The sequence below is a fragment of the Coptis chinensis genome, chromosome 4, assembly GCF_015680905.1.
Source record: "Coptis chinensis isolate HL-2020 chromosome 4, ASM1568090v1, whole genome shotgun sequence".
Lineage (NCBI taxonomy): Eukaryota > Viridiplantae > Streptophyta > Magnoliopsida > Ranunculales > Ranunculaceae > Coptis > Coptis chinensis.
In genome coordinates this window covers 39,329,373-39,341,794 of record NC_141459.1, presented here as the reverse complement: position 1 = coordinate 39,341,794, position 12,422 = coordinate 39,329,373, and the positions used below count along the sequence as shown (strand labels likewise).

The window sequence follows — 12,422 nt, the reverse complement described above, 5'->3', positions numbered from 1 at the left end:
TTTACTAATAAAAGAAGAAATTCTATATACAAACTTTGTTCACCGTTCGATACATGAAAGTTATGTGCATAAGAAGAGAGGCAGGGGCAAAACAAACAAACAAATTTCTAACAATGTGGTACTGTATCAAATATTATAAATTGGAATTTTCAACTCGAGTTCCTCAACTGCTTGTAGGAGCTGTAAGCAATGGCAACTGATACAATAGCCCCAACAACAGACAGAGCTGCATACGTATCTTCACGTTCCCAGCTCTCAAACCATGTCGGCATTGCACAGACCTTTCGCGTGCAAGCCCCCCTTCCTTTAATAGTCCTATTGATTTGTTTGCCACTGGTGTTTCTACCAGCAGCTGCCAATGGCTCCTTTCTATCTACAACATTGTTGTTTTCTACCTCTTCTGCTGACACTGAATTCTGGCAACAGATAGTGTTTGCAATGCCCTGACAACAACCTGCAACCTCAACTTGATTGCAATTTCCAGGGTGACCTGCCTCAAAGGTTTGGATGGATACTTTTGTTCCTTTCTCCATGCCGGTCTCACTACTTAACTGAAGCCTTAATTCCTGGGCTTTCTTCTGATCGTCTTCAGATAAACCCATCTGGCCCCTAATAAAGATTTTAAAGTTCAAGCAATGTAGGTATATCAGTTTTGAACAGACAGAGTGAAGGGGAAAATATCAATTAAGTATACACATACAATATCCGAAGTTTCCTGTTAACTACATACAGACAAGAATACAAGATCACATTGTTTCACTGAACTGACGGCAATTAAACTGTGATATGGAACATTGTTTGCCGTGCACAACATATTGGCTTTTCATTTTGTAGGAAGCAAAATCAAACCTACTTCACCCCATGTACAAAAAGAGATCCTAATGTAAAACAAATCTTTAATATTCAAAATGTAAAGAATCAACGGCAAGTTAAGTACCATATCTGTTAAAAATTAAAAAATATATTTTTGCTATACATGTCCAACTGGCAATTACTCTCTCACCATTCGCACATACCTGCAATGGTTGTATCCTACACGTCTTAGTATTTGATCCTTTAATGCTTGTAAATCATGTTAGGAACTTAGGAATGCACTAGTCCAGATGAATTTCAGTAAGAATTTTCCTTCAGAACAAAAGATTATTAAAGAAGATATATAGTAGCAGCGCTGGGGTTCAGAGGTCTATCCCAGCCTTGATTAACTGCTCTTTGCATATCTTAATGATACCTAAAGTCATCCAACTTGTGAGGCCTCCTTTTTGTGCTCGATACCTGATATGCTTTTAGCAAAATCATAATTGCTTAACTAAGAAATAAGGGGCCTTTGTTAGAGGTGCACATAGTAGCAAAAAAACAAACATCGACCTTCTACAAGACTTGTCCATGACCACTAAAGAAAGGCTATTGCAAACCACTTTCTTTGTTAAGAGCATATGATACTTCATAGTTCATATATGATTTTCACAATGACAATGACAGTCTATCGACTGAAAAAGTTCACTTTAGTGCTCAAATTTTTTGTTAAGAAGAAAACTCTTTTATCACGAGGACAAAAAAGTTAAAAAATATAAATGCAATATATACATAAGCGTAAACTCAACAAGATCAAATACTCGGTGGCAAAAAGAAACCTTACCGCCACAATTGATCTATAATTTCCCCTTTCCCGATATGCTGCTCAAGCAAAATGGGTACATCATCTGGGGTAACATAGCCATACCTACATAGAAAAAAGAAGTATATTTAGAAAAAGAGGTTCAGTCCATTTTCAATTTTTATTTTGATAACTAAGCACACATATATAATTGCTACATATAGGCCCCTCACAGAAACCTTAGATATGCTTTGCCTGGGAAATTTCTACTGACAGAAAATGCCAAGAAAGATCTTCGCAGTAAATTATTTCCCACTCATGGGGGTGTTAAACAAAGATTTCAGGTCAGGATAAGGCCAACACTTGTAAAAGTGCATGAATAAGAGATTATTAGTGAAGATGCAAGCATTAACCAGTTAAAAAGTTGATAAAATAAAAGGAAAACTAAAAAAATTACTGTAAATGGTAAAGCTCCCTTACCAATGACCAGTCACTTCTCCGTTAACATCTCGACAAAAAATAATCACGTTTCCAGCATATTTGTGCCCCCCAATATGTGAGCATGGGCTAACAGACACCTGGCCTTGGAGACCATGGGCATCAATCTCTTCACTGAACCTTGTGACTAGAGCAGGTCCACAGACACCGCATCTGCGATCACGACTCCCATGAGAACACACAAAAACATATGACCCCTTTAGTGCTTCAGGTGTTCCAGGGTGCCATTCGCCGTCTTTCACAAGCACTTCTTCAACAAATGTATCGACATCAAAATGTGTCAGTCGCCTGCAACACTGACCATTATCAATCCAATTCTAGAGTGAGCAAAAAAGAGCTGTCATCAAATACTTAAATCAAACTGGTGGTAACCTGTATCTAATCATGTCCGGGAAAATCAATACATCCCCATTCGACGTCTCAGTCCCGTCATGTCCTTCGCATATGGTTAAACGAGTCTTGAGCAAGAAAAAAGATAAGATTCAACTTACTTTAAGTCAATAATAACACCAAATTTACACATGCATAAAAAAAATTAAAATGAAAAAAGAGCATGTGCCGTACTAAGACAAGCTGTACACTGAGAAAGCAATTGGTCCAAGCCTTAAAAAAGAGACTACTTCCATTGCCTCTCTTCCCTATGATGCCCAGAGATGAACAAAGGTGCCGACACAACCACATGGATACGAGGTGCGATGCAACACTTTTAGAAGTTCAAGACACGGATACTATTAGTTTGAAAAACTCTTCAAGTAACAACTGTAAACCAAATTTAAACAGGAACTAGACTCACGCAATGCGTAAAAATGACTATCCTTCTTATTTCTTTCTTGCCTTTTTATCCAAAATCCCCTTTAACCTTGTTTATTTTTTACTCTCAGGTATTATGTCATTTGTAATTACAATCACATTAAATGTAATAAAACAATCTATACCAATTTTTTGTTGCATTAAAGTATTAAGTAACTCAATTGAACAGCATACATATGTACACGGTCAAAATCAATAGTAGCTACACATTAACTGAATTTCTGTTGTTTACAACCTCAAATTGATAGTATTTATGCATTAACTAAATGGTCAACATCACCAACTTAGGACAATGTTTCTCAACAATCCGTTGTCTTGTCATTTAGTTACAGCCCCATTTGCTATTTTCCTTTTCATACTGTTTACCAACAAAAAAGAATAAAAAATCATTTTACAAGCACCCTTCTTCCCGAATCGCAGATGCAGTCACACAACACTCAAGAAAAGCAATCTAACCATACACTAAAGCTTCAAAAGAACTGAAAACTAAGACACATTATAATTGTTCCATTTCCGCCAACAAAGACCAAAAATGAACCCATTAAGCATACTAACAACCAAGAATCATCATTTTCCATGTAATCAAAGAAAGCAAAAAATGGGCATTTGGGTATATATCAATTTCACCATTCTTGTTAAGTAAAGTAGAAAGAAGTAAAAAAGTAAGGCATATTGATGTTGCTCTAATTTCTACCGACAACGAAAATGAGCGAATCCATTAAATTTATAACAACCAAGAATCATCACATAAACAAATGCAACCATACAACACACTCAAACAAACCATACACTAAAGCTTCAAAGCAAATAAACACTAACACACATCATTAAAGTAGTTACCATTTCCATCAACAATGCCCAAAAAACATTCCATTTAACCTTATTACCAATCAAGAATCACCATTTTTCCACACAAAATACTAAAAAGAATAAAAAAGAAAAGAAAAGCAAGGGCACATACCATTCTATTAATTTCAGCCTTCTTGGCAAGTAATGCAGCAGAAAGAAGTCTAGGAAGCCTATCGAACTCAGCAGCTTCAACATGAGGAGGCCAAACTTTGGGATTCTTATAACAAAGGAATATATGTCGATTATAGATCTCTACTGTACCAACTAAAGGTGGATTATTCTGTCTTCTAACAAGTTCAGGTCTTAAAAACCCAAACTCAACATCACTGTTATTACCACTACCACTACCACCACTCCCTTCATTATTAGAATAATAAAGAAAGCCATTTTCATTGTTTTGAAAACTACCAGAAGCACTGTTGGAACCAGTATTAGTCATTAGGTAGTTGTCAGTTTCTTGGATTGGTGATGAGGAGGAAGAATGAGGATGGAGATATGAAGAAGGTGGGTTTAAGTTTGGCATCATCATTGTTGTGACTGATGATGATGATGATAAAATCTTGTGGGCAAGTTTGGAAGTTGTTTTTTTCTTCTGTTACCTACTTGCTTAATATATTTTCGAGTTCATTTAAGGGTGTTCAATTGGTCCACCACCCTATGCTCTGTATGGTCCCTAATTTTATTGTTTAATTATAAATTTTAGTCTTTATTTATCTGTTTTTATTGGATGAACAAATCGGACCACGCTAAGTTGATCGTTAAGGCATGATGATCTTAATATGCGAATGTTTTTATGGAGGGATAGGAATCCTAGAGTTCCACCTTGAGTAAATAATTAACTTGCAGAAATACAGACTCCAATCCACCAGAAACACATGCAACTGATTCAGCAATCAAGAATTAGAAAACTACTACACTACTTGCATTGTTGCACACTCCAAACGTTGTAAGAAGTATGAACCACGCTCGCTCGCGATTTCTCAAGGAAAATATCACAGTATAAACTTTGAAACTAAGCAGCTTAAGTTTCGAACATCAGCTTTGGTCTTATCACCAGACATATAAACAAGAGGTTTATCACCTACTTTCATTCGTGTTTTTTTTTCTTTTTTCTCCTTGAACATTCACAATTGCACACAGTACTTGCCAACGCAGCAGTCACAGAGGTTTCTCACCAGGAAGATAAGATGGAGACCCACCCTCAACCTGGTTTTTCTTCCTATGGAATATGCCACTGATACTGGGCAAAAGAGCTTTTTTTGAGACTGATGTTTTGTCCATCTTACGCGCCACACCGGCTTTATGCTCCGGAAGAGTTGGTTTTTGAGCCGTAGCGTGACCTGGGGAAGATTCGAATGACTTTTCTGTCTCAGCCAGAATTCTTGCAGCAGCTTCAGCTGCCTTCTTCTGCTCTCTTTCACGCCATCGTCGAAGTTCTCCCTCAACTGCCTTTTTGGCTGCCTCTGCCATCTCAGCCCTCTTTAATGCATCCTCTGTCGCAGACTTTATCTCTTCGATTTCCTTATAACTTGTCTCCAACTTCTTGCGTGCTTCATTTTCACTTGCCTTGACGGCTTCCACCTGAGCTACTGCTGCAGCAACTCTCAAATCTGCCAAGATGTCATATTCTTCTCCTTTGCGGTTCAAGGATTCGAATTCTTCTGTTGAAACAGTAATCTTCGCACCAGACGCTGATGTTGAAGCACGGGCAGCACTTGTTCTTTCAGTCAAAATCTTAATCCGATCAACGGCTTGCATTTCAGCGGCCTTTGCCTCCTCAGCTTCTTTCATGGTACCCTGCAATTTCTCCTCTGCTACTTCTAGAGACATTCTGGTAGCTTCAGCTTCTTTCTTCAACTCTTCCGCATTTTTCTTCAGATCTTCAGCTTCTTGTCTAGCATTTTCAGATTCCAATGACAGCTGTTGGAGAGTCGTGATCAGCTCGCCAGAAGCATTTCTTGATTTTGATTCTTCTGCAACGGTTGCTTCCAGTTCGGCCTTGCTCTTACGGAGTTTGACATGGAGGTTGCCAGCAACAGATTCTGTTTCTGCTTCCTTTTCCTTCAATTCCAAGTGTTCTTTCTTCACACTCTCCAGCTCCACCTTAAGGGATTCCACCAAGCTTCTGAGAGAGCTTTCTTCTTCTGCTAGTTTATGCAGTGCCCCTTTAGCATCATCAAGATCTAGAGTCACACTTTTTACTGAATCCAAATCAGAAGTCATAGAATCTTTCATCTCCTTTTGTAGAACCTCAGCCTCAGAAGTTGTTTCAGCCAGCTTCGCCTCGAGATCCCTTTTCAGCTTAGGATTAAATTCCCTCTTTAACAATTCTAATCTTTTTTCTGCTTCTTCAAGAGAAGCTCTATATGACTGCCGCTGCGCTTCTTTCTCAGAGAGGATCTTTGTGTGCTCTTGCTGTGCTTGCACAGAGGCAAGCTTCACATCCATGATTGACACGTCTGCAGCTACGATCTCCTTTTTTATCTCGCCAATTCTCTCTTTGTTAGCATTGGCTAAGTGCTCTGCTTCTGCTGCTTTCCGGAAAGCAGTATCTTTTGCTTCCATGGATGCCTCAAAATCCTGACGCATTTTCCTAAGCTCCTGTTTTGCAGCATCGAGTTCAGAAGCTGCAGCAGTATACTCTTCTTTTGTGGTATCTAACTCCTGTTTCCATGAGCCACCGGATTCTGAGGAGCCTCCTAAATTTGCTTCTTTAAGTTGCTCAGCCTGATTTTTTGCAGCTTCTGTTTCCTTCATTGCTGATTCTTTGGACTCATTTAGTGCTCTGAGCTTGTTGGAAAGATCCTCAACTGTTCTTTTAGCCTTTTCAAGTTCAGTAAGTGCTTCGGCCTTGGTAATTTCAGCACTCTTTAGTTTTTCCTTTATGTTGTTCAAGTCTTTCTGAGCCAAGTGAAGCTGTGTCTCCTTTGCCAAAACTCTCTGTGACAAAGGAACCACGAAATCAGTAATAATCGGAATCAGACTCAGTCACTAGTTTATACAGGAGCATAGGCCATTCTACTCGACTCTCAGAGAAAAATCAAACTAGAGATAACTTCGGTTGTAACCAGAATATTGTTCCATTATTGGTAAAATTACTGATCAAAGGAATTTGGTCTACTGAGAAAAGCTGGCATCACTTTATTAAATGAAAGGCTCTTATTCAGAGCTTCACAATATTTATTTTTGATAGATTAACATTATTGAGAACTAACATGAAATTATATTCATCATTATCCGGGTAGTGCAAACAAAGTACTGTATAAAGAACCCATATTATCTCCCACCAAAGGTGCAGAGATATCAAATTTACAAGTTTAAGTTTCGAGGTTGTTTATTTATTTTCAGAAGTACCTCTGTAAAAAATGCTTTCGATTTTTTTATGACAGGTTTCTCCCCTGACCCTGAAAAGGCTGCTTCACCAAATAAGCTCACAGCTGCTTTGACAGATTCAAATGGTGCCCTGGTGTCTATCTCTCCCACTTCTGCCTTCGGTGAGTCTGTAGAGCTTTGAGGAACTTTTACACCCATTGTTTGCTGCTTGCCTTCGTCCCTTTTCTTGCAAAATACAACTGTTAAGATGGGTTAGCATTTAGTAACATATTCTCAAGAAGACAAAACTTAAAACTGAAGAAAAATGAATAGACAAAGTAGCCAGCCAGTATGAAGCTGCTCTATATAGACTAGTCTGTGACCAAGCTGAGTTATTCAAGATAAAACATATAAAGCAGAAGAGGGGAGAGGGGAGAGGGGAGAGGGGGAGGGGAAGGGATGTAAGAATGCAATAAATTAAGATGCGGTTTTGTTTGATTCCCTCCTTGTTCGAAGAAATCTAGCCTTGCAGGTAGTATTTAACACTTACTGTCAATTAAGCACTAAGACCTAAAAAGCAAGACACACCACCAGCCAAACTCTAACGTCTCAACCTCACAAGCATGCATCACTTAATTGGAGAAAAATAAAATAAAATATGTAGTTATTAACACACTTACATAAAGAAAAAACTAATAGGGCTCAGATTCATCATATCAAGCGAACTTCAAACCAGATCCAAAGTACACTTTGAATCTTTCCAAGTTCGATTTAGCAAGAACCTAAAAGTGTAACAAAACCATCCTAATTACAAAGACTATATGTTCAATATTGAAGTAGTGGAGTATCACAGCACAAAATAAAATTATAAAAAAGCATTAACAAATAGTGAAAGAAGGATCATATAGCGATATTACGGGAGCTCTAAAACTCTACGTTAAATGTTATTATGTTACATTAAAACAAACATGATAAATTGATAACTACAAGGAGATAACGTTCTCGTTTACCCAAAAAAATATAAAAATAAAACAAGTGATAACAATGTCATTATACTCGAGATCATACTACAAAAATGCAATATATTAGCATGTCTCCAGAAGGCGTAAAACTTGGTCAAAAGGAATCTCTGCCTCTTCTACGTCTCAACAAGTACAGCACAAGCCTTTAAATCACTGATCTCCTAAGCAAGCATTACAACCTAAACTCCTTTGCTCCTACAAGTTTTTGTTATGAACTTATGAACATTCTCTGGAAGCACTGACCAACAGAATAAAGAAAGGAAACAAATGGGATTACAATAAGATAGAGAATGCTAAAGAGTAACTAGGAAGAGTATCTGCTGATCTTCTCTTAGTGCTGACAATGAAAGGAAATCTAAGGCGCAGTCCCAAAGAGCCACCTAGCAAACATCGATTTGATCTCAGCATTTTACATGAAGTAACTATTATATTTTGTATATATTCAAACTTCACCAAATGTGGTTTGTGCATAGTTAGGGGTTATTGTACGTCAGAGTCACTTGACATCTTTATAATAAGGAAGCCACAACTTGTGAACCTTGTTTAGCTTATTTTTGGGGTGCAAACTGGAGGATCTTATATTCATCCTTGTGCCATTGGGCCGTCAAAAACGGTTTGTGATGTAAAGGCAAGCTTCCATAGGCTAGGCCGGAGGCCCAGGGCAAGCACTACTATTGAACATTTTACGACAGGCAGAGAAATCAGAAAGTTTACAACGTGGGAGAATTGGAGAAACATAAAAACAGGAAGCAGAAATATCCCTTGACAAGAAATAAGAGTAATGATCAAATGAGTTAGTTCAGACATGGCTATGCACATCTTTAGGAGACTGACTTTCCAGTAAAATTATAGCATTGTTAATGGAGAAGAAAATCTGGAGAGAAAAAGAGGATTCGGCCTTAGTTACTTTCGTCCTTGTATCACTCCAATATATAAGAAACAACAGTGTTTTACATAATAGAAACTTCCTTTTGAGGGAGGGAGGGGGGTTGGAGATGTCCAACATTTGCTTTCCATGTTAGCTTCCCAAGGACAGGGTGGCAATATGGTATGCATCCTATGCCACTCTGCGTCTTTCTCCTGCAAACTTTCTACTGAAATCAAAATCATTGCCCTGTGTAGGTTCAACAATAAAGGAGTGACGTTGATTCCTGATTCCTTCCCATCTCTGGCTCTATCCATCCTCGGTCCAGAAGAGAAGTTCTTTTGTCAATCTCTCTCCAAGAAACCCCTCTCCTAACTCTCTCTAAAACCTCCATCAATGCGCCCCTACTGAGTTAGGTGGTTATAGTACAATATCACTTATGGAGCATTGGATCTGGTTGAACCAAAGAGTGTTTATGCGAGAACTTACTAGACACTACAACTTGGGAATTGGAATGTGCAATTTCATGGTAAATTGTAGTCCTCAGCAAGGAAAGTCTAATTTAAAAGAACAAAATTTAAAGTCTTGTCTACTTGTCTAGTCTTATTAATGATGTATAAAAAGAGATTAAATCTCTATGAATGTAGTAGAATGTTTAAGGTAGGTTTCTCTTTTGTTTAAGGTGAGTGATTCCCTTATATCATGGGTGAGTGATTCCCCTATATTGGTGAGTGATCCCCAATCCTTTTACTCTCAATTAACAATGAATCAAGTCCTTTTTCAAGTTCTCTTTTCTTCTACATCATTCTTCGTTAGCTACCCCCCTATAGTCTTTCTTGAAACATGTATCCGGTTCGAACACATCAATCTCTCTGATCTCTTTTTGGATTCTGTAGTCTTCTACCTATTGAGTTTTCATCCTCCGTTTTCTATGTTCTCTATGTTCCCCATTCCGTATCACACGGAATTTTCTCATTCCAAAATTTCCGGACTTACACGCCTTTCGTCTCTTTCCCAGATTTCCCTGAGTTACAACTCTCTCATCCATCCCAGCTTCAAATCTTACCCATAAAACTTCTATGAATTTTCCAAAAAAACATAACATTTCATATTTCCAATTCCATAGAAAATGTTGTGTACTAGTGCTTAGTGTTACGGAAAATATAAGTCTTTTTTTTGGATCGGCACTTGGAGTCAGCAAGCAAAACTATATTTACGTAGTTGTAAAAGACAATATTGGAGTCATCAAGGTAAGCTATATTCATCTAGTTGTAAAAGAGTATCCCTGAAAATCGATCAAAATTTAGATTTCCCATAACTTGTAAGATATCCTTGATTTCTAAGCCAATGAGACAAAATATTGTAAACCCGGTAAGTATGAGACCCAGTAAATATGAGACCCACATGATGACACGAATCTCATTAAACATTGTCGAAAGTTTGGGACATAGCTCAGTCACTCACGGGACAGGTGAGCACATCCAGGGACAAACAGGGATAGCAGTAGGACTAGCAGTCAGAGAGCGCACCTAATGTGGTTATTTCACTCATACAGTCACACTTGATAGTGGGTACAAAAATCTATGTGATAGGTTTGAAGGAGTTTGTCCAAATGGCTGCAGCTTATAGGAGCAGGGTGGAACAGATATATCTATTTATCCAGAGGAAATACATATAAGGGGTACGCACAGCTTTCTTCATAGGGATACCTTATGCACACATGTTAAAATCCTTATATAATCGTCAGTCTAGAAAATGTGACACCCAAGGCGGCTGTCTCACAGAAATAGCTTACCTACATTACTGGGTTATGGATCCAAAAATTCTGAGATGTAAATATGAATGCAATCTATACAATCGAATACCCCTAAAGCTAGTAGCAGTCCAAGCTACTATTCGTGGCAAGAATAAACTCAGGGAGATTCCGGTGCCTTGGGCATTAATACCTCGGTAAAATTCAGCTTGCCTCTACTTCGCCCACAGAGGCCATGCCTTCGGCGCCAATTCATTTTCTCATATAAAGCACCAAGTTTTTGTTTTCCTTTTTCTTCAGAATATGTTTTTCATTCAAAAGGTCTCACAAACAGTACCCAAAAACAAAACATATATTTTGCATATAAAAATTTACATAGCACCATTTTATCCTTTTATTCTCATTGCTTGTTTATCCTTGAAAATTCCTGCTATTCACAATTTCACCATGAAAAAACTCCAACCAATTGGGGGGCCCACGACACTATTACTCCATATATCATTCTAATCCCAAGTCACCCATCATGGTTTTAGGGCACGGAACAAATAAAGAAATAAACTTTAAACGAAATAAAATGAGAAGAACAAAAGTTTACCTGATAATTATTAATCAGCAATCTAAAAACCGTGAAATCCAGCAGAAAAAAACAAAAACAAAAAACAAAGCTCTTGTGGGTGCAAATAGGACTTTTTGAAACCTTTCCTTAGCTTGTTTTACTTACAACCCTAAAAGAAGAGAAAAGAAAACAGCTTGTATCTGTTTCTGTCGCTGTTTTTTTCTCTCTGTTACGGTTTTGAATTTTGAGGAAGGGGAAAAAAAATGACAGAGTAAGAGAGAATGAGACGGAAGGAATGTTTTGAAATTTTGGAATCTCGTTTTATATATTTATTTGCAACGTCCGATAAATATAAAATACTGCGACACGTCAGCTATTTTTGCAATTATTATAGCCTTTTTTTACTCTTTCTGTGTCACCCGGTTTACAATTTAAACCCATGCCATCATCTATCAATCATCACTAAGGGTGTGTTTGTTATGATGGAAACATTATGGAAAGAAAAGGAAAATAAGAGTGGTCCACCTTTTCCATAGTTTTTAAGGCGTTTGTTTATCCATGGAAAGGAAATGGGTTTTTCCATATGGAAACAAATGGAAAAGGTTTTGTGTCTTTAGCTAACCCCTGAAAATTTTGTGGAAAGAAAATAGATAAATAGGAACTTACTACTAATACACTTCACTCAACAATACAATTATTCTTTTCCATAGCTTTTGCAAACAAACATGATTATTCATTTTCCCAGTTTTTACTTTCCTTTCTCTAGTTTACCAAACACATACCATTTAAAATGATTTCTTTTCCATTCCATTTCATAGTGGACCACCCATTTTATTTCCTTTCCTTTCCATGAGTTAAAATTTAACAAACACACCCTAACTTTCGAACCGGTTATACTAACGGGTACCGTTATAAAAATATTAGCAACTATGCATAACTATGAAATATGAATATTATATATATTGATCACTCATCCAAATTTCTTGCAATATGAAAATCTCACTCTCAATAAAAAGAAAGAACCCACTCTTGATAAAACTCTTCCACTTTTTTGTTGTTGTTTAAGGGTCTTATTACTGCCGGACCCCAATTTGTTTTGGGCAGACTCCCAAAAAAAACAATTATTACAAGTGTGCCATTGGTTTCAAAAAATTAAAAAAAAA

The 12,422-nt window shown here is 37.5% G+C and overlaps 2 protein-coding genes across 3 annotated transcripts; both read right to left on the bottom strand.

Moving 5' to 3' along the window:
- Nucleotides 1–4,396, bottom strand: LOC147503456 (Sucrase/ferredoxin-like family protein). Its single transcript, XM_086608091.1, has 5 exons — nt 3,864–4,396; nt 2,465–2,550; nt 2,075–2,380; nt 1,637–1,720; nt 1–609 (listed from the first exon to the last, which is right to left on the bottom strand). The coding sequence occupies exons 1-5, from the start codon at nt 4,278–4,280 to the stop codon at nt 150–152; spliced, it is 1,353 nt and encodes a 450-aa protein (XP_086464217.1). The 5' UTR covers nt 4,281–4,396; the 3' UTR covers nt 1–149.
- A 237-nt stretch (nt 4,397–4,633) lies between these two features.
- Nucleotides 4,634–11,586, bottom strand: LOC147503455 (weak chloroplast movement under blue light protein (DUF827)). Of its 2 annotated transcripts, none has more exons than XM_086608090.1 (3): nt 11,299–11,515; nt 7,106–7,309; nt 4,634–6,691 (listed from the first exon to the last, which is right to left on the bottom strand). In XM_086608090.1, the coding sequence occupies exons 2-3, from the start codon at nt 7,280–7,282 to the stop codon at nt 4,910–4,912; spliced, it is 1,959 nt and encodes a 652-aa protein (XP_086464216.1). In that variant the 5' UTR covers nt 7,283–7,309; nt 11,299–11,515; the 3' UTR covers nt 4,634–4,909. The 2 variants fall into 2 exon arrangements, with proteins under 2 accessions (XP_086464216.1, XP_086464215.1); XM_086608089.1 differs by having other exon boundaries at nt 4,728–6,691; nt 7,106–7,323; nt 11,299–11,586.
- Nucleotides 11,587–12,422: the final 836 nt, after the last annotated feature.